Source organism: Gymnoscopelus braueri (genome assembly GCF_963280865.1).
Source record: "Gymnoscopelus braueri genome assembly, chromosome: 3".
Taxonomy (NCBI): Eukaryota; Metazoa; Chordata; class Actinopteri; order Myctophiformes; family Myctophidae; genus Gymnoscopelus; species Gymnoscopelus braueri.
The window spans coordinates 8,868,543-8,890,715 of NC_137612.1; the positions used below are offsets into that span (position 1 = coordinate 8,868,543).

Sequence of the window (22,173 nt, forward strand, 5' to 3'; positions counted from 1 at the left end):
CTAGTGTATTTCCTGTTTTCTGTCATTGTGGGGAAGGCAGTGTGGCAGCAAATAGCCGATCGATCAGCAATTTTCTGCCAAAGCCTTCCCCACAATAAGGATGCTGGGGTTTAAGCGGTTAAGTTGTTAAAATAAAGTTCAGTTCAGTTTGTGTGTTTTTAATAATTACTTGTGTTCTTGGAATGTTCATTTCCTATATTGAAGTTTAATTATTTATATTCTATATTTTCTTTAAGTAATCAAATCTACGTTTTTTTCAAATTGATAAGAACATTTGGGACATTTAAAAAACATCGGTAATCAGTGGTCGACATTAGAAACAAAAAAATCTGGCATCGGACAAGTTCTGTGCAGCCTCTGTGGATGTGCAATCGTCTGATGCATTAAAAACACCTGAGGTTCGAGCGCCTGCGGGCAGCTCAACCACGTAGTGTAACAGCCTGGCCTCCATATCCACATACAGTATAAGGACCATATAACCACCTTCCTCTTCCTTAACTACACCAGAACAGAAAGTAAACAAGAGAAAACAATCCCATCACTATCCTTGCCGGCACGCTCAGACCGCCAACAAACTTAAGGACCACACCACCTGTGTTCCAACCTGTGTTTACATTACATATCCTTCCCTCCCTTTCCTGGTTCCCCTCACTGTACTGTCTCAGAAAAGAAAGAAAGCGTGACAATTATTTTCTATTAACTCTCTCAGTGCCAATGAAATAAAAAAATATGTTCATACTGTGCCAGCAATTCTTTTAAAGTAAAACAAAATAATAATAAGTTAAACAAGAAGTGAATGGAGCAGCAAATCTTCGGATCACAATATCTTGGGTTCTGAAAATTCGTTTCCAAAAAAAACTGACACACTGAGGGCATTCAGAAAAAACTCATTTTTGGCACTGAGAGAGTTAAAAAAGGCTGGCTAGACGGACGGGACGCATAAGTCATGTTAAGCAAACAAATGACACGTAGTCTCCACTGGCACTGACACAATCCATCCACACACACACACACACACACACACACACACACACACACACACACACGTCTAGGAAAACCTCTGTCTATGAGCTGTTTTTGCCGCGGTTGAGGTGATTCATTTCATGTTGACGTCACGGCAGATTGGGGATCTCATCTGCATGCAACACAAGCCTTTCTAAAACGTAGAGGCTCATCCATCCTGCCCACCGGAGCCGCCCTCAGCCATCTGGCCCTGGGACACGTACAGTCACACATCAAAACACAGACGGATGCATGTCGCTGTCACTGTCGGGCAGTGGCGCACTTGTTTTACTTAAGTAAAAGTATCAATACTGCAATGTAGAAATACTCTCCGTTACAAGTAAAAGTCAGGAATTCAAAATTCACTTGGGTAAAAGTACAAAAGTATTGGTATCAAATTTTATTTTAAGTAACAAAAGTAGAAAGTACTCATTATGCAGAATGTCCCATTTCACAAGTTTTCAAATGTATACAAATCTTTTGAAAATAGCTGATCTACCAGCTTTGTGAGCTTGTAGATCGGCTATTTTCAAATGGCCGAAATGTATATAGGGCTGAAGTGGGTAATGTATGTTTTGTAATATTAATCAAAATCTACAAAGTAACTAGTAACTAGTTACATTTTCTGAGATGTAACGGTTTTAACGGTTTTGATGATGTAGCGGTTTTGCACATTCCATCCGACAGCAACGATATCCATAAGAGGACACATTTACACGTGTACAATCGGACATGCAGGGAATATAGAAAACCTAGCAAGCAGCAAACCGGGGAAAAAAATCCAATAAAGAACCAGCTGTGATTGCAAGACGATCCATCCATGCTTCACACACCAACAACTCTCTTATACGCTCTCTCTCTCTCTGACGCAAAACAAACTGTTCACAAATGCACGGGAAGATTCCTGACTGATTGATAGTCGAGTTCGTTCTGATGACTCACAAACACAAACACATCACGCCTGCACATACACATTGCAACCACGTACTGTATACCACTGAGAGGCCTGAGTGATGCCTCAGGGACGTGACTGTGTCGTTTTGAATGAATATTTTTGACTGCTGGCCATGGTTTGCTGAACCAAGCCCTGGTGCACAAACAAAACGTCACTGACAACAGAAAAGGACATCCTTATTGGAGCCTGCCTGATGTACAGCTGCAAGCAGAAATACACTGGGAGAGGAGCAAGTGTTGATTTCGTCGACTAAAACTATGACGAAAAATGTTCGTCGACTACCTTTTTTCGCTGACAAAAACTAAATAAAAACTAAGTTATGATGACTAGAACTAAGACTAAATATATTGACAATTTCGTCAACAAATAATAACTAGACTAAAATGTTAGTGAGGGACTAGTGGAGAAGAGATCCAGTAGAACTAAAAAGACAAGTCATTTTGTGTTTGGTTGCGCTCGGGTGTTGTGCTCTGAAAATAGCCGATCTACAAGCTCACAACATGTTGCGCTGCGACGCGTTGTGAGCTTGTAGATCGGCTATTTTCAGCATGCAACCAAGTGTAAAATCAGCCATTACGACGGCATCAAGGCCCGCCAAATTACATTTTAATGGACTAAATCAACTGTAGATTTAGTCGACTATAATCTTATGATATTTAGTCAATAAAAACTAGACTAACAGTAAAACATTTCAGATGACTAAAAAGGAATTTGATTCAGAAAGACTATGACTAAAACTGAACAAAAGTTTGCTGTCAAAATCAACACTAGAGAGGAGGATATACGTACAGTATATGTAATTTATATATAAAGTGTCAAAGATAAGTTCGCCCATCGGCCTGCCTGTCTGCCAGCCCATCTGTCTGTCTGCCTGCTTCAACACCTACCTGATCAACTACGGGCGGCTCTTGGCAGTCGCAAATAAATAACCATCTGGCCTGTGACACTCTATTTCACCATGGATGAATTAAGTCGATATACACCACTTCCCTCTTCAGTCTTCACTCAGGTTTTCATGTCTCTCAAAGGTATTAAGCAGTTATAGGTAGAGAGGAGCTTCACTGAAACTGATTGAGGTGAAAGATGTTTCTCTCAAGCCACCTGTACAAGCCAGTATAATGCAGTGGTGGACAGTAACGAAGTACATTTACTTTCACTTGCAGTAGAGTAATATTTGACCAGGAGTATCAATACTTTGACCCAAATACTGGGATTGAGTACTGGGGTCCAATTATGTTATTGTTTATTTTGTTTTAGTTTTCTGGCCGCGTTGCCCTCTCCTCCGAGGGTCACTCCCCACAGCTGTTCTTAGTAGGGATGCCGCCGATTTTTTTTTTCAAATATCCGTGGCAGTCTCCAAATTTGTTTCATAATAGACTTTACATATACATTTTATTTGTTTATGGTCCATTTACAGACAAAATATTGGCTAATACTACTGTACAGTAAATTGCCATTGATGTATTGTTCACACTGTTTGTTTGATATTACAGTAATGAAAACTGTAGCCTAATGTAGAGGAGCTCTTCTCTGCCTCTCTCTAGCCTGGGATGAATAACATTTTCGGGTTTCTGATCCGGTCGGAGCGGAAATAACTTTACTTTAGTGGCCGGAACCACTGGCGCTGTGCACCTCCAAAATGATTCCCCTAGTTTAAAATGTGTTTAGTTTGGTAAAATCGTTTCGTTTTTTTGTATAATAATGGTTTGGTATGTCCATTTTCTCTTCTAACTTGTAGCGCGACTAGCGAGACTAGACTAATTGATTCGCATTATGTGGGGAACAAAAACAATGCGAAGCCAACCGGAACCAACCGCCGGAACCACGATTATTATTTTTCCTTTTTTCTAAACCGGATCACACGGCTAGTTTTAGAACAAATAGCAGGCTTTCCTCCGCGGTGGAAAGGCTGGTGGCGCGAGGTTAGTCGCACAGCAGTCCTCTCGGCTCTGCCTCTCATGCTCGTCTCCCTATAAACTCGGTTCATACTTCGTCGTATAACGGTGTCATGTGGCGAAATCGTCGCCAGGGCAGTAGAATATTCGATTTGTATCAGTTTCTGGCATCCCTAGTTCTTAGGCCCGCTGCATGGCAAGCAGGGGGCACCAAGACCAGGCCTAATGCCTGGCACAGTGTGACAGTAGTAGATCACTCTGCCAGATTCAGAACAAAAGCTCTCAGAGAGAAGGAGATTATTATACCGTAGATTCTACACAACCTGCTGTGAATGGGAGACATGTGTATTGTACCTCTGTGCCCACATAATGTCCATGCGTAATACTTCTCAATCATTCATGTTAATGTAGTAGCCTATATCACAGAGTAGGACACTCACCCAGCAGGCTTGTCCACTTTCAGGAAGGCCTGGATGACGAGAGGGAACTCATACTTGACTATGTAGAGATAACTGGACATGGCTGTTGAGAGAGGAAGCTGTGGATTAGTACTGAGGACCACAGTGTAGGAGGCATGCACACAATACACACACGTACACACACACACACACACACACGTACAGCACAAAATGCAACCCACATAATCCTCATACAGGCAGTCATTTTCACAGGATTTCCCGGTATTATCCTGGAAAGAATGTCACAGGATATAAACATCACACCCAGTGTGAAGTAAGCGGTGCCTTTGATGAGTTCATTTCATTGAGCTGCTACACAGTATATAAGCTACTAGAGGAACAATGTTAAATCCCCAGTCCATTCATTTCAATAGGCTTCTCTCATCAGCGTCACTTCAAAGCAAGTCACACTCAGGTGTTACAAATACTGCTGATTAAAGATTGATCTGGCAGGCTGCTGTGTGCATCGTGTGTGCTTGCGGTCTTCAGTGCATGTGTGTGCAATGTGCATCGTCCCTGTGTGTGTGTGTGTGTGTGTGTGTGTGTGCGTGTGTGTGCGTGTGTGTGTGTGTGTGTGTGTGTGGGTGTGTGGGGGTGTGTGGGGGTGTGTGTGTGTGTGTGTGTGTGTGTGTGATGTGTTGATTAAGCTGTGTAATGGTGTTCTAGCCCAGTGGTTCTCAAGTTAACCTTTTCAGCCCGTGACCCCCCCTAAAATAATAATTTGAACTGGGGACCCCCCACCCTGATAAGCACTTGGAATTGTAGGAGTTGAGGCATTACATTTAGTTTGACTCAGTTCCACAGATAAATATTGTGAAAATTGCACCCACCCCCCACCCCACCCGAAATCATGTGGGGACGGTCCCCACAACCCTCTTGGGGGTCCCGACCCACAGGTTGAGAACCACTGTTCTAACCAATACATTGAATTTAGACGCCGCCAGACGACTAGTATTGGTAGGCAGCGATGCATCTGGCTACGCAAGACTAAGATTGTGCTGAATCAGTGGACGGGATGATTGAAACTAATGGTGGGCAGTGTTAGGGGTCAGGGGCCCACTGTTCCCGGTCCCTCGCCCCCAGACACTGTCGGGCCTCCTCCCAACTGTCCCCCATCAGCTTTGAGTGTAATCTATATGGTCATGTATTTGTATAGATGGCAGGGGCTCCTCCAAACTGTCATTTTGTAGTTGTATGAGGTTGACGATGGAGCTAACGCTATAGCTGGTAGGCTACAGTAGCTGGCATTACATGAGGTATAGGCTATAGGCCAGTAGTTCTCAAACTTAGTCGTGGCTGCGGACCCCCACCGGAAAATGTTTTGTGCCAGGGACCACCAGAAGAGAAGATTTATGTTAAAAAATATATATATATATTCAACATTTTTCAAACATTTTCAATATTTTTCAAATAATTCTCAAAAATAGCTGATAGCTTGTAAATCTGCTATTTTTGAATAGCCAACATATAAATGGATAAAGTGGTTAAAATGTGTGTGATACTTTATCAACCAATTTTACTGGGGACCCTCTGGAACCTCCCCAAGGACCCCTAGGGGGTTGAATTGTACACGTGGTCTGCTAGTACACAGCTCATTTACACACTGATGCCACACACAAAGTCCGCCCTTCCACACACAAAGTCCGCCCCCTGCTTAATCTTTATTTCCGAATTGGGTTGCTGAGATGAGTTGAGATGTCTTATACACCAATGTATTTTTGAGATGAGTGATCTAATGTGCCACGAAACAGTCTTTGGTTCTTGTCTGTCATTATGAAACTATATACCACATGAACACTTTTATTTTAAACAGAATTACAGGAGGAAGCAGGTGGTATGGAGTCTGTGTGTGTGTGTGTGTGTGTGTGTGTGTGTGTGTGTGTGTGTGTGTGTGTGTGTGTGTGTGTGTGTGTGTGTGTGTGTGTGTGTGTGTGTGTGTGTGTGTGTGTGTGTGTGTGTGTGTGTGTGTGTGTGTGTGTGTGTGTGTGTGTGTGCGTGCGTGTGTGTGTGCGTGCGTCTACCTCCAATGTTCTGCAATGTGATGGCAATTCCAGCAGCCATCTTCCCTGGTGTCCCAAATGCCCTGTAGCCCAGCTGCTCGTACGCACGGATTCCTGGAACACAGCACCATATATCACACATCACAACATATGCTATATATCAAACACATATCATACATACACTACCATACCATTTCATTCAAGCATCGTAACACACTTTATACATTAAACCCCGCCCCATCTGATTTCACCGTTTTCTCTTCTGCCTTTTTTCCGTCAATATGGCTTTTAGACACCATTGTCTTTGGTTGAGATTCTGAATTCTTATTGAGCAACATAGAATGTTCCCAATTAATTATTTCCATGTGTTCGCCATGTACTTTTTTTCTCAAGGTCAGAAAATGTTCTCAGAGTGTAAATCTGACACACAGACAAAGAAAAGGCTCGAACATTTAGTTACAAAAGCCCAGCCTGGATGATTACTTACAAAATAACCAAAAAAGATTGGAATGCTGAGCTAGAATGTCTGAGATCAAACCCTTTTTTTGTAACGAGCACTGTGGAAATGCAATCTACATTGAGATTTGTGCCGACAGGTTTCTGTACAATGTTTCAATATGTGAAAAGTGGAGATACTGGTAGCACCCATGGCCACTGTGAACCCTCAGTTTGGCCTATTTTGAAATACACAGCTCTTTTCATTCATTCATAAAAAAATAAAATCATCCAGCAACACTTATGTTCAATTCATTATTGCCGTGGACTTAATTTGATGGCCTTCCTGCCCTGGCATTTGGCTTTGTGCCCTCAAAACAATTGACAACATCAAAGGGCCAAGTGGCAACTGTACACACAACACATACCTACAATACCAGATGACTTGAGCAGCAAATGGATGGAGTATGAAGAGAGTAATGCCACAACGGTCAGGAGGACCCTGCAGAGAGGAGATACACAACAAATAGTCATTAAACAAATGATAATTAAATATTAACCCATTAAGACCTGGAACTGTGTCATTTTTAGATTTGAGCTAAAAAGCATTATTTTACACTTTGGGCTATTCAAAAATAGCAGATCTACAAGCTCGTAGCGCGGCACCGAATGCCGCGCTACGAGCTTGTAGATCTGCTATTTTTGAAAAATCGTGAAAATGTGTGCAAATCTTTGAATATATATATTTTTAAAGCAATTTTTTTTAACTCAAATCTTTGCTTCTGGGGGGTCCCTGGAACAAAATATTTTGATGGGGGTCCGTGGCCAAATACATATAATTTTGGGTGTCCTTGACATGAAAAAAGATTGAGCACCACTGATATAGAAACATACGTTTTTCAGAATACTGCTGAGATTTAGGAGACATGTAGAATCGGCTTCAGGTCTTAATGGGTTAAACAAATGATAATTAAATATTAACCCATTTAGACCTGGAACACCAATACGTAACTATACCTTTCAATCCGGGAACCCCTTTTGGTGTAGTTGTTGCTGTATACAGTATAGCAACATACATTTTTGTAATTTATTTGAATAATTTTGTATTTTTTTTTGTGAGTGACAGGTGCGTCACTGGCTATTGGGACAGAATGTGTTGCAAGCTACTCTGTTTTTTTAGAATGTGCTGGCTGCAAAAAAACAGTCGGCCGGCCGCGCACAACCTGAGTTTATCAGCCGGCAGCCATAGTTTAGCGTGACCTGACCGCGCCCTAACAGAGGTCTCCACATCCCTCCAGCACTTTAATTAATATGCGTTTTCAGGTCAGGATTCCAATGTTGTCCAATAAGTAGAGATATACTGTATAGCGTTTCAGTTCAAATCTTGTCTGCTAATTCTTTTGTTTCATCACTTCCAAATTAACTTGTTTATCCTGTATGAGTTCTTTCTCCCTATTGGATGAAATTGGTAAGAGCTTGAGAGATGGTTTCCTGCCTGCCCCCCCCCCCCACCCCACCCCACCCCAATTTTCAATGATTTGAAAACTTTACTATTTACTTTCTAGTTGTTTTTTTTAAAGAATATTTTTTGGGGCTTTTTATGCCTTTATTTAGAGAGGGATAGGGAAAGTAGGCTGACAGAAAAGGGGGGGAGAGAGATGGGGGGGGGGACACACGCAGCAAAGGTCGTCGGGAACGGGAGTCGAACTCGCGACATGCTGTCAGGCTGGCATTGCAGCCTATAGGGTGCCTGGACCGTCACACTACGGCCCAGGCCACTTTATAGATTTTGATTATTATTATTAAAACATACATCAACCACTTCAGCTCTGTATACATTTCGCCCATTTGAATATAGCCGTATCGCGACGCATTGTGAGCTTCTGGATCAGCCATTTTCAGAATATTTTTGTACATTTTATACATTTGAAAACTTGTGAAATGGGACATTCTGCATAATGAGTACTTTCTGCTTTTGGTACTTTAAGTACTTTTGAAAACCTGCGAAATGGGACATTCTGCATAATGAGTACTTTCTGCTTTTGGTACTTGAAGTACTTTTGATACCAATATGTTTGTACTTTTACTCAAGTAAATTTTTGATTCCGGACTTTTACTTGTAACAGAGTATTTCTACATTGCAGTATTGATACTTTCACTTGAGTAAAAAACGTGAGTACTTTTTCCACCACTGCAAAAATGGTCGCCTCGTGTGAACGTGGTCAATAGATCACATTCTTAATCTGTACATTAGGTTGTTAAGACTATTTATGCAGCTGCAGCATGGAGATGAGATTCTTGGATATTGGGAACAGAGCATGTGTTTGAAGACCGGGAGTTCCCGTGGCTCCGGTTCACCCTGGGCTAGACTCCAGCAGGGCTAAGGCTGGCTGCACAAGCTGCTCATGTACCCGCCGCTATACCACAGGAAATATAAGCACACACACGTCACACGAAGGGCTATTTGAAGGGGAAATGTTTACAAGGCAAACGCTAAGGCTAACGTTGGGTGAGCCAATCCACAGAGTTAACGAAGAGGAAAAGTACTCTGGACTCTGGCAAAAAAAAAAGACCCCAGTGTGTTCATTTCACTCTCAGGGTTCATCTGAATTTTGCAGTGTTTTTTTTTTTTTGGTCCATATCTTCAAATGCTTTCGGTTCCCCAGCCGCCGCCGTTCCTTGGCCGAAGGCCCTGATGTCATGGCCTGAATTTATAAAGAACTTCATCTACTGACTTTTCACGGGGCATGCCCTCCTCAAGCCAACTATCTATTTTCTCCCTCTTTTGTTGCTCTTGCCAACAGTGGTGAAAAGTAACTTCACTTTACTTTACTTCTACTCCACTACATCTCAGAGGCAAATATTGTACTTTTACTCAACTACATTTATTTGAAAACTTACTTTCAGATACAAATTATGATATTATGAAACCACTTTTAATTCTGGACTTTTACTTGTGACAGAGTATTTCTATATTGCAGTATTGATACTTTTACTTGAGTAAAGAATTTGAGTACTTATTCCACCACTGCTTGCCAACCAAAACACACCGTCTCTCTCTCTCTCTCTCTCTCTGTCTGTCTCTCTGTCTCTGTCTCTCTCTCTCTCTCTCTCTGTCTGTCTCTCTGTCTGTCTCTCTGTCTCTGTCTCTCTCTCTTTCTCGCTCTCAGTCTTGCTGGAACGCCCAAGTGGCACGTCTTTCACCTCGACTTCAACTCTTGGCTTGGTCTGTCATTGGCTCTTGTGTCCGAGCATCGTGGAAGAATGCGTTGTGGTGGAACAGTCAGCCGATGCATTGGCGGTGGGAGGACAGATCTGCTGACAGTCAGAGACCAACTGTAAAACGTGCCCTCCCCCCCCAAAAAAAAAGAAAAATAGGCCAGTGTGCCTGCCAAGAACAATCTCCATATTATGACTGTATCAGGCTACCAGGGAGGTGGAGCGAAATGTGGTTTTGACAGAAAGTTGTACAGTAGCCTACAGTATATCATCCATCAAGTGACAGATACAATAGATACATAGAAACTACACTGCAACCCAGTCTCATAGCGTGACACTCACGGGACCGGCTTCGAATGCTATCAATGCCCTGAATGGGACATTATCATATTTTATCAGACCATTGAATGGGCAAAGTAGGCGACATACTGACCTACCCGTGATTCATCAGACCATTCATTGGGCGTAATCAGGAGATACTGACCTAGCCTATCGGTACATAACTCGGACGGCGCTGAGTAGGCCCAAGCTAACATCGCAACGAAACCAAAACTTAACTTTATAAAAGTCATCTCCGTCAGTAGGTCAGTATGTCCTGATAACACCCAATGAATGGTCTGATAGATCGCGGGTAGGTCAGTATGTCGCCTACTTTGCCCATTCAATGGTCTGATAAAACGTGATAATGTCCCATTCAATGCATTGATAGCATCCGAATCAGGCGCTCACGGAGGTACAAGCGTCCTCATCTCACCCTTGTTTCCCACAAGCTTGTAGATCGGCTATTTTCACACAAACAGCTTATGTGTAAAATAGAGCTTAAGTGGTTAATTCCCGAGTGTGAAAATGGGCCCAACACAACCATTTGGGGATTATAGGGTTTGTTGTAGAGATCATATAGGATTGTAAAGGGACTGCCATGTAACACATACAGTATAAACACACTCTTTGTTCAGGATAAAAGCCTACGGTAATTACTATGGCAAAGTGTGACCCGTTTCCTTGGAGGAAGGCATTGGTCATGATCCCACCTGAGGCCAGTGTGAGGCAACTGCTGGAGTGAACTGACCTAACCCTGAATCACTGCTTTCACACAATCCTTCAGTGGTGGAAAAAAATACTCTCATTTTTTACTTAAGTAAAAGTATCAATACTGCAATGTAGAAATACTCTGTTACAAGTAAAAGTCCTGAATTCAAAATTTACTTGAGTAAAAGTACAAAAGTGTTGGTGTCAAAATATACTTAAGTACTAAAAGTAAAAGTACTCATCAGGCACAATATCCCATTTCACATGTTTCAAAATGTATAAAAATCCTTTGAAAATAGCGGATCTACAAGCTCACAACGCGTCGCTTTGCGACGCGTTGTGAGCTTGTAGATCCGCTATTTTCAGATAGCCATGGCTGAAGTGGTTAATGTAGGTTTCACAAAGTAACTAGTAACTAAAGTTTTCAAATCATTGTAGTGGAGTAAAAGTACAATATTTGCCTCTGAGATGTAGTGGAGTAGAAGTAAAAGTATTGGAAATTGTAAACACTCAAGTAAAGTACAAATATCTCAAAGTTTTACTTGAGTACATGTACTTTGTTACTTTCCACCAATGCAATCCTTCATGGTTCACAAAGTACGGAACATAATACCTGCAGGCAGGGATGGAAAAAGAGTACTACTCGAGTAGAAGGACTGTTACTTGAATAAAAGGCCACACACAGTGGTTTACAGGGCTTGCAGTCAAAAGCTTTATTGATTAACGTTTTGAATAGAAAGTCTTCTTTTAGTCTGAAAGTTCAATCAATAAAGCTATTGACCGGGAGCCCTGGGCCTGTAAGCCACATTGTGCAGACTTTGATTTTTGATTTGCCTGTGATTTTCGTTGGTCCGACTCCTGCACCGACCTTCCAGCGGATTTAGATGAATGAGCCAGCTCTGCTCTGTTTTCTTTTATAGTATATCTGTTACTTGAGGTCCCTAATTTGAGGATGTCATCATAGGCGAAACTATATGCGTAATGTGTCTCTCGAGCCACACCGACTGAAGCACTGCAGTGTACACTACAGCCAAAACTGCTGGAAAACTATGGTTTTGATACCTGGATATCGCAAGGCACTGAGGGGAATTTGTGACGGTGGTATTGAGGTGTCTCTTCCAAACTGTCGCTGCTTTGTTTTCACTCACTTCACTGCTTCACTGAACGTCTGATCAATTTCTCTTCTGACCAATCAATAGCCAAACTAGTTCGGCCGGTCACAACATCTCGGAGACACCGAACACTCCAAATCAGTTCGGAGGCCGCTCAACCGAAGCTCTGAATTACGTTGTCATTTTGTAGTCTGTATAGCCAGCCAAACCGAACAAATTTCACTTGTTCCTGTGTGGTATGCATTAGGCTTAACAACAGTTTGTTACATATGTTAAGAGTGAAAGGACCACTGTGGCATCCTGAGCATAACCATTGCAATTTAAAGACACCCTCCCTTTCCAATTCAGTGATGCTCTCCAAAGTGGGGAGAGTCTTTTCTTCATGAGGAAGCTTTGTCAAAGATTGACATATGAGGGAAATGAGGTTCAAAGCTAAATATATCCTCCTGACTGTACCATAAAATAGTGAAAAGAATAGTGGAAATTTAGCAATAGGGAGGCCATGCAGGGACAATGGCTATTTGGAGGTCCTTGGCATGGAAAGGTTTTGAAACCGCTGGTTTAAAACACTTCCCAGCATTAATAAAAAGTATGCAAAACATTACCCATTACTGGAACTTTTGGATTATACCGCAGTCATACCCATGGGTGACTGCCTGGTGGCAGAAATAATCTGGGCTGCTTGCATTTCTTAATAAAACCTAATAAAAGAGGTATTATGGGGGCTTACAGCATGGGCCTAGAACTTTTTTTAAAGAACAAGGTAAAGCTCAGCCAAATTCAACTCCAGCCATCTTGTAAATGAATGCTGAGATGTGAAAATAGCTCCAGGACAAAGGGTGTCAGTGTTGATCTGGTCTGTGCTATACCTGGTTAGATTAGCCTCTGGAAACATGAGCCTGAATTATTTGGAGAATCACAAAGGAAGACCATAATTAAACCGTGGACGTGTCTGAAGGCCTGGTTACCTTTAATTGTAAATACAATTTCAACTTAATTGTAAATACAATTTCAAATACTAATGGCCCATATACCTGTGTGCCAGTTTGGAGCGGGTCGGTTCTGTAGAACCACTCCTCTCAATGTCTTCACACTTTTTTCATGGCACGTCATTGGCATCATTTGTGTCACTGGCATCATTTGCGTGATTCGTGTCAAGTCATTCAAGTCATTCGCGTAATTTTGTGTGATTTCGCGTCGCATCATTTGCTTCATTTTGAGTAATTTTGGGTCATTTGCATCCTGTCATTTGAGTTAACAGAAGATGCCGCCACACTGAAATGATCATTGCAAGCCATTTTGAAATCCATTCTTGTATTAACATGCTTAGTCACGGTGAAAAATGTATAAACTCTGTGCTTATTAACAGCAGCTGGCAGTGTAGGCCTACAACTGGTACATTTACATAATAACTCAATTCCACCACCAATTGTACTTCATTATCTCACAAAGCCTGAAACCTGAACTTAATTAATCTCAACACAGATACTTATCAAACAACGATTCTCATGGATCATCAGTCTCTGCACTGCACGTTATTATGAGCTATCAGAGTAGAGAGCTGTTATTCAAATGCCAAGCATTTATCTACCAAGCATTCAATTAGGGGGCTTTCACAAATATGGCTGGCTGCCTGGTTAATTGCCTATAACAATTAAGTGCTATTTTTGCGTTAAACAGACCTCCAGTGTGAGGGAATCTATACGTGGAAGGCAACTGCGTCAGCGAACATCTGTGAGCTCCGCATGTTTTAGCCGTAATGGCTGCAAATTGCAATCGCAGCTGTTTCTACCTATAGAGCACGGCATGATACGTCCACATCTGTCCACTTGGTTCACCGTCTATATCAGTGGTTCTCAAAGTGGGGTTCCGGGAACCCCCAGGGGCTCCCCAGCAAAAAGTGTTAATATTCCATCACAATCATTTTAACAATCACAATTTACAATTTAGGCATTTAGCAGACGCTAGGCATTTACCAGAAGGTAAACACAACCATATTTTGATTGGCTATTAAAAAATATCTGCTCTACAAGCTCACAGTGCCCCACGAAGTGACACACTGTGAGGTTGTAAATCGACTATTTTTGAAAATCTTGGGGGAAAGCGTGAAATTTTGTGAAAAATGTTGAAATTTTTTTTTTACACAAATCTTCTCTTCTGGGATCCCTGGCTCAAACTCTTTTCAGATGGGGGGTCCGTGGCCAAATGCATAATATTTTGGGGGTCCTTGACATGAACAAGTTTGAGAACTACTGATCTATATTGATCTGTCTGTGCAACTACTCACAAAAACAGGACGACCCCAGTGTTTGCCATAGCGTACGCCAGTCCCAGGATGCCACTGCCCATGATGGCGTTGCCCAGGTTGAACACCGACATCCCAAATGAGGTCTTCCCCTCGAACTGATGCCGATGACAAAAGAGAGAAATAAAGCGGGTTAAGAGCAGTGGTGGAAAAAGTATTCAAATGTTTTACTTTAAGTAAAAGTATCAATACTGAAATGTAGAAATACTCTGTTTTATAAGTAAAAGTCCAGAATTCTAAATTCTAAAATGAGAAAAATTACAAAAGTATTGGTATCAAAATGTACTTAAAGTACCAAAAGTAGAAATTACTCATTATGCAGAATGTCCCATTTCACAAGTTTTCAAATGTATAAAAATCTTTTGAAAATAGCAGATCTACAAGCATCGCGACGCATTGTGAGCTTGTATATCGGCACCAAATAGTAACTAGTAACTTTTCAAATTATTGTAGTGGAGTAAAAGTACAATATTTGCCTCTGATATGTAGTGGAGTAGAAGTAAAAGTACTGAAAACTGGAAATACTCCAGTAAAGTAAATGATACCTCACATCACTGGTTAAGAGTAATATGCTCATCCAACTCTGAACACTGCTGTGTTTTGCTGTGTATGCAAAATGGACACACAATTGGGAAAACAAACCTACATCTGTAAAGCGAGTGGTCTTCTTGTCCTCCATGCTTGATAAGAACTCCTGGCTCTCTGCGAGGTTGGCCTCTGTGTCCGCCGTTCTGTGGGGACTTGTGGGAAAAGAAAAACACAAGTTGTCGTAAGAACATATGAGGGAACAAGAGCAACTAACAAACCCCAGGGGTCAGCAGCAGCAACCCTTGGAATCCCACTGCCAACGCTGCAATTTCTCTTTTTCAACACGACCCGGGAAACAGATTTAAAGTTTCATGCAGCTTCTCTGTGCGTTTGTTTGTGATTAGTATTGATTAGACCCTCCACAAAAACGCGATTATGTGCATATTTATGCGGGGGTCACTTTTTTCACTTGTTTTCATCGCATAATATCCGCATTGCATCACATAATATGCGCATCGCATAATATGCGCATCGCATAATATGCACATCGCATAGTATGTGCATTGCATCGCATTGCATAATATGCGCATATTTTGCATTTTTTGCTACTTTTTGCATGTTTCACATATTCCACGGCTTTCAGCATAGTTCGCAACTTCCTGCAATTTCACCACATAAAATCACATAAAACCCCGGAATATTTCATCGCAAAATCAAGGATTTTAGCCCGCATAATCAAGGATTTTTACCCACGTTTTTCTGGAGGGTCTAATCGATGAGTAAATCACAGGCACGTTTGACACACACATCCTCTGCTCGTCAGTGTTACATACCTGGCATTTTGAGCACTATTGGGCACAACTTCCCTACAATGTAGCGTAGAGAGAGACCATCCATCACCCAATGAGAGCACAAAGAGGAGAAACAACAGACAACCCTCAGTGATATTCCTGTTATAAGAGAGATCAATATATACCCAACTCTGCAGTGGATTAACCACATGAACCCTATAGCGTCTCCGATTTTCTTTTTGCCAATCTACAAACTCGCAACCCTTGAACATCGGTTATTTTCGCTATTCGACGTATAACAAACAAAGTATATGGATTTATATCTGTCTACCTATAGATAGATAGATGATTACATGACTAATAAAACGGTCATCTGGTAGACAGACCCTCGGATGATAAACAATCAGCCTCCTGGATGTTTATTGACTGGGCCTCACACACAAGCTGTTACTAAAGTCATGGTCAAGATGAATTTAGCTGCGGTTCTCAACCTAGAGGTTCAGCACATCCAGGGTTTCGGCCCTCACAACTACGTGACTACGTCGCTTATTTTAATCCACCCCTCACTATGAGCACAGAGCACATTATGAGCAATTAAAAATAAATAAATCTTATTTTCTTAAGTCTCTGTCTAAGGAGTTTTCCTTAATATCTATGCAGCGAGCGAGTCTTTTTCTGCCAGTTTTCCTTTATGTTTTTGAGCCGTGAACAAAGGACAAAGAAGGGCGCAACAGTTTTCCCTGTTCTTTTGTATACTTACTTGTCAGAATCCTGAGCAGGAGGTGTTTTGGCAGATGCTGTGGTCAAATCCACTGGCTCATGCCCTTTCCCATTAGGAATGGTGTTCACCTCAGCAGCAGGAGGAGTTTCCACAGCTTCAGCTGGTTTATCCTCACTCATCTCTGCTCCGGTGCCTCGTCGTGTGTATGTGAACGTGTGTGTTTATAAGTGTGTAAATGTTTGATGTTGTGTGAATGTTTGGAGGTGTGCTGCACGGCAGCTTCTTATTTTCCTTCCGAAATCTGTTGGGGGGAGAAAAAACACGAGTCTGTTAGCAAAGGTGTTTGTGCAAATTTTCTTATGCTTTAAAACAGGGTTCGGCAACCTTTTTGACATGAAGTGCCATGTTTTTATGCTCTTGATAACCATTAGTCAGTGTGCAATATCAACATTATGTAACATTTTTACACCACATCAAAATATAATTTTTCCAACAGATAGTTTTTCTCCTTTTGAAATATTTTCAGGAGATTGTAATGATCATTAGACTCACCTAACCCACCTATCTCCCTCCCCAGTAAGAGTTCAGAGTTTGAATGAATGTAGAATTATGTGCAGGATGTAATTTGCGTACAGATTTGAGGGGTCTTAATTTAATCGACTACATTTTATTTTAAACCCAAAGAATCTCTCTCTCACACTTATGCCAGTGTGCCAGTGATTACCCTCCCCTGTGCCAATGTTGGCACCCGTGCCTAAGGTTGCCTACCCCTGCTTTAAAAGGTGCTGTGTAGCCTGCCATCTCATTCTGCTGGACCAGCAGGGCGAGCCCTACACCACGAATGTTGCTGACAGACTGACTGACTGTCTTTGAGTGACAAACTTACAGCATAGACCAATTATTTGACAAACATTGAGACCGATTGAGCGCACAGGTTGCGTTCCAACCCAGTTAGGTTGAGGCGCGCTCGTTTAATTTCACTCCAAATCCTGTGTATGAGGCTCGCGAGGCGATCCAAAGCAAACCACTAGGTCAGTGATTTTCTACCAGTGGTCCTTGAGGGGGTTCCAGGTGGTCCCCAGCTAAATGATGGAGAGTTGGTAACCAAATGGACCCTTATAGATCTTTAACTCTTGAGAGCGTAAAACCATTTGGTTTCATTTTACGCTCTCAAGAGTTAAATTATTGTTAAACATCTGCATTACTTAATTTACAAGAAGTCTACACAGTTAGAGAATGTAGAAGAATTGTTATTTTGATCAACGTTTGCCTGTTATCTCTCCTATGGTACCAACATCAATACAGCATGGAATTGTGGACAAAATCGTATCCAATAACAACAACATATTCTAAGTGTAAGAGAGGCTAAATGTCATCAAACGGTGGTCCGTGGCTCAAATGCCGAATAAATAATGGACCTTGATATGAAAAGGGTTGAAAACCACTGGCATAGACCAATTATTTGACAAACATTGAGACCGATTGCCCACACAGGTTGCGTTCCAACCCAGTTAGGTTGAGGCGCGCTCGTTTAATTTCACTCAAAATCGTATATGAGGCGATCCAAAGCAAGCCACTAGGTGAGTGAGGGAAACAGTGCCGAAACGTGCCGAAACAGCCTTGGGTGTCGGCGAGCGCTCCCTCTGCTCATCTCAGTCAATCACAGTGATTGGAGGCAGGGTTTCGAGGACAACTGGTTTGGGAATTGCTTACACATAAAAGAAACCAAGGAGTATACTTAAAGAAGGAGAGTTAGTGCACAGTACAGTTGAGATAGACAGGAAACAGGGAGTGACGCGTCACGCAGCAATGGTCGTTGAGATTGGGAATCGAACTTGCGACTTGCTGTCAGGCCGAATTAGAGCCTATGTGTGGTGTGCGCCTTAACCACTAGGCCATCGGCACCCCAAGAGTTAGACGTGCTAAGGCTGTGTGTCCACCAAAGCAATATCTTCCCAGCTGAAAACGGAAAGCGCTTGCCTAAAAACGCTTCCAAGCACCTGGGTTGAAAATATTTCAGCTCTTGGCAAGCAGATAAAAACGCCACACGTGAACGCGAGCGACGTCATGCTGCTGCTGCAGTTTCCCAAAACGCGGTGCCTTACTTGGGAATGTCTGGTAATGTAATGTTCACTGGTGTCATTTCTTGGTATGAAATGATGGTATTTTTTAGAAATATTTGTGTGGTCTAATCTCTCAAACCAACTGATACATTTGGATGGAAGTTGTAGCTCGGAAATCGCTGGCAGTGACAATGTTTTATTTCTGTCAGTCAAAGAGTTAATATGAGTGTATATACCAGGTACAATGCAGACAACACAATAGAGTACAGAAGTTCTGCCGTCATTCGCTCCTCATTCGCTCCTCATTCGCTCCTCCCCTGGGTCACGTTTTGTTTCCCCATTCTGAATTCCCATAGGGGCAGCCATTGCTGAGTGGTTAGTGAGCCCGCCTAGGGAGCCAGAGGCCCTGGTTGCCCCAGGTACGATTCCAGGCCACGCCAGCATATGTGTCGATGAAATGAAAATTGTCCCTGAGCAAGACTCTTAAAGGGATACTTCACTCTCAGGCCGGGGACACATTTAAAAAAAATATTAAAAATAAATGAAAAAAGTTATGGAAAATTCATGGCCCCCTCACACATTAGTAGGACACTGCGTGTCGTGAGGGGGCCATGAATTTTCCATAACTTTTTTCATTTATTTTTAATATTTTTTTTAAATGTGTCCCCGGCCCGAGAGTGAAGTATCCCTTTAACCCCTAATTGCTCACAGGCCCTCATTGGAAACAAGCCCGCAAGGACTTTCATGAACGTCCTGTTAAAAGGAATTATCCTTATCCTTATCCATACATGTTTAATATCGTGGCATACCTGTATAAGAATTGTGGTCCGAAAATAAACATACTGTGTCCCAGCGATATTGTCAGGGAGGTGGTTCTGTATCGTTTACGATAGTCAGTCACTCATATTTGATACAGTCTGTTTCTAAAACAAACTAAAGATGTATATTAACGTTAGCGTTTTCTCGCCGTCAGTTGACGCTTCATATCCATATGAGTCAACAGCACAGCCATGCAGCCTTGCCGTTTAAGTGCAGATTTCAGCTTGGAAAAAAATGCACCCTCCAACCATTTTCTGGGTAGTCACCATCGCGTTATCGTGGTATTCCTATTCTTGTAAATATGTAGATAACTTGTTTGGCCTTTTTGTTGTTCTCTTGTTTGATCTCCCTTCCCACTTGCACCCCCCCCCCTTCCTCCTCCCCCTCTTCTTTCTATGGAAATAACGTTGCGATGGGAACGATGTACGAACGCGAATTTCACCCAGGTTTTTACCTTGTAAACCTGTGATTTGACAATAAACCTGATTCTGATTCATATGCCAGCTTAGCAACAGTTGCTAAGCCAGCATTGGACAATCACTTTTGGGGGTGGGATTTAGGGTCCATTCTGCTCCCTGCTGTACAGGCACCATCCTGTAGGAGTCACTAGAGTGCAGTGACAGAGAATTGCTCCTCCTCCTCCGCCCGGAGTGCGGGCCGGCCAAGCTGGAGGCACCGTGGAAGGTATAGCGACTCCAGTCTCCACAATGGTGGGCATGATCTTTACCCCTGCACCACACCTCGCTAACAATGTCTTAACGCTATGAAACAAAAAAGAGCTGTTACCAGCCACACGAGGAATGCTGGAAGATAAATGAGGCATGCCACTACGAGGCTGTTCACATGAGCCTCCAGCGTCACTCTCCAGGACCCTGGAAACGTGACTGAGTTCTAAAACACTTTCCGAGAAATGCTGGAACACAGACCTAAAAACGTAAAGATGCTATTTCTTGCATATACATCTTGAACTGAAAGTTGCCATCTCAGCCACATTTTTTTGCTTAAAGTCAATACAGAGTATGTTTTTCAATTAAACAAATGTTTTTTTTCATATAATTTTTAACTGGTCTATTAATTTTTTGGACAACTTCTCTAAACACTATTAAATGTTAGTGTCTGCCCCTGACTCTCGGAAATGTACCAACAATTCATATATATGTATATGTGTGTATATACATATGTATATATATATGTGTATATATATATTAGCTTAACACACACACACACACACACACACACACACACACACACACACACACACACACACACACACACACACACACACACACACACACACACACACACACACACAAAACGCTCTTTCTTACCCTCTACCCACTGAGTCCAAAACGTCCAACCTCCACTAACAGCAACCAAGAAAGCGAAACAGTGGTTTCCACGGGAGTCCCGGGATGTAATTGACACATCAACTGACAGGTATTCTCTCGGAGCTTCCTCCGCTGGAGAAAAGCATGAGCTCAGCCGCAACACACAGAGCTTTTTGTACAGCGGGCCTCATCAGGCCCCTCGGCTCCGCGGCCTTGCATCCTGCAGGGGTCTCGATCCAGCAGTGGTGTCTTATATAGCTAACCTGCTGGTGCGTGGGGGGACCTGAATGGCAGCCTGTGACATGCATCTCCTGGACGCTGCCATCTACTGAGACCCCCTATTGCGCTGGCCCCAAAAGATCCCATTTGTTATGCCCCGGCAAGCGGGGCCGAAGGGCAGGAGTGGAGGGGGATGCAGGAGTCTAGAGAGGAGGCACACACACACACAAACAGTCGGACCCACACAGGGAGATGAAAGACCAGCAGAACCAGCTATGACCAGCAAAGAATGGCTCTGAGTTTTTATTTGTGCCCTCGATCCGTTTCTGTGTCACTTTTACTCGGTTTCCTCTTTTTAGTGAGAATTAAGGGCCGAGCGAGCGTGCATGGCAGCTAGCGTTTCAGGACTCTCTGTTCCACCAACTTTCTGGCAGCCTCCCCGGCCGCTCTTTTTAAGCCCACATCCGCTCTGCAGCCCGCCTCCTTATAAACGGCAGCTTTCCCTAAAATTATCTGAACACGTCCAAAACAATTGGGAGGTGAATAAACCATGGTCTCCACCTAGCAGCCCTATCCAGGGCCTGTGTTACCAGCCAGCCCTGTTGGTTGCTGTGAGCTTTACTGCACAGTCAGGCCTCCTCGGTGTCCCTGGCTAAAGCCGAGCAACGTGGTTGGCCAGCAAAGCAACTAGCACACAATGGCACATGTTGTGTGGTGTCCTGGGAACGAGTCGGAGAACAGTGGCTCTATTGTGCCGGGCATCATTATGCTCCCGGGGGCCCCCAATGTGGCTGCCGCTAGCCAGACCACTCAAGGGGCTAAAAAGGTATTTCATTTGGGCCCTTAATTGAATGGAGGGCACCTAAAAACTCGTCAGCGTGCCAGCATGTCACATTCATGCACATTTGTAACAGAGATGCTAAGATAGTGTGAGGACGCTAGAGAGGCAGGGCCCACTCTCTTAACAAAGACAAATCACTACGCAGGACCGAGATGTCACTCAAACATGACCACAAATGAGAGAGGGAGCCTCTGGAGGAGTGGACACAATCAGGATGCTATGGGATGCCTGGCTCGCAAGGGCAACCTCTTCAATGGCCTCAAGCGGTGTGGAGATTCAAAACAGCGGAGCTGATTGGTCAGAGTCATGGCTCACTACAATCAGCGTGAGAAATAACAAAGGCAACACGTGACATCATTGAAAATAGCTCAGAGTGAAAAAAGCACATGCATTCTGCAAAGGCCTCGTATCCATAAAAGGCCCACTCACTCACAACTATACAAGCAACCCAAG

The 22,173-nt window shown here is 42.8% G+C and overlaps 2 protein-coding genes across 4 annotated transcripts in view; one reads left to right on the forward strand and one right to left on the reverse strand.

Moving 5' to 3' along the window:
- LOC308083072 (engulfment and cell motility protein 2) overlaps positions 1 to 22,173 on the forward strand; it is a 302,126-nt gene that overhangs the window by 278,498 nt on the left and 1,455 nt on the right. The window lies entirely within an intron of this gene.
- LOC308083074 (sodium-coupled neutral amino acid transporter 3-like) overlaps positions 1 to 22,173 on the reverse strand; it is a 61,677-nt gene that overhangs the window by 16,779 nt on the left and 22,725 nt on the right. Inside the window, exons 2-7 of the mRNA XM_080425207.1 lie at positions 16,490 to 16,751; positions 15,057 to 15,150; positions 14,393 to 14,508; positions 7,174 to 7,247; positions 6,332 to 6,424; positions 4,293 to 4,374 (exon numbers count right to left, since the gene is read on the reverse strand). Coding sequence (XP_080281333.1) covers positions 4,293 to 4,374; positions 6,332 to 6,424; positions 7,174 to 7,247; positions 14,393 to 14,508; positions 15,057 to 15,150; positions 16,490 to 16,629 — 599 coding nt within the window. The 5' untranslated portion in view covers positions 16,630 to 16,751. The remainder of the gene's footprint in view (positions 1 to 4,292; positions 4,375 to 6,331; positions 6,425 to 7,173; positions 7,248 to 14,392; positions 14,509 to 15,056; positions 15,151 to 16,489; positions 16,752 to 22,173) is intronic.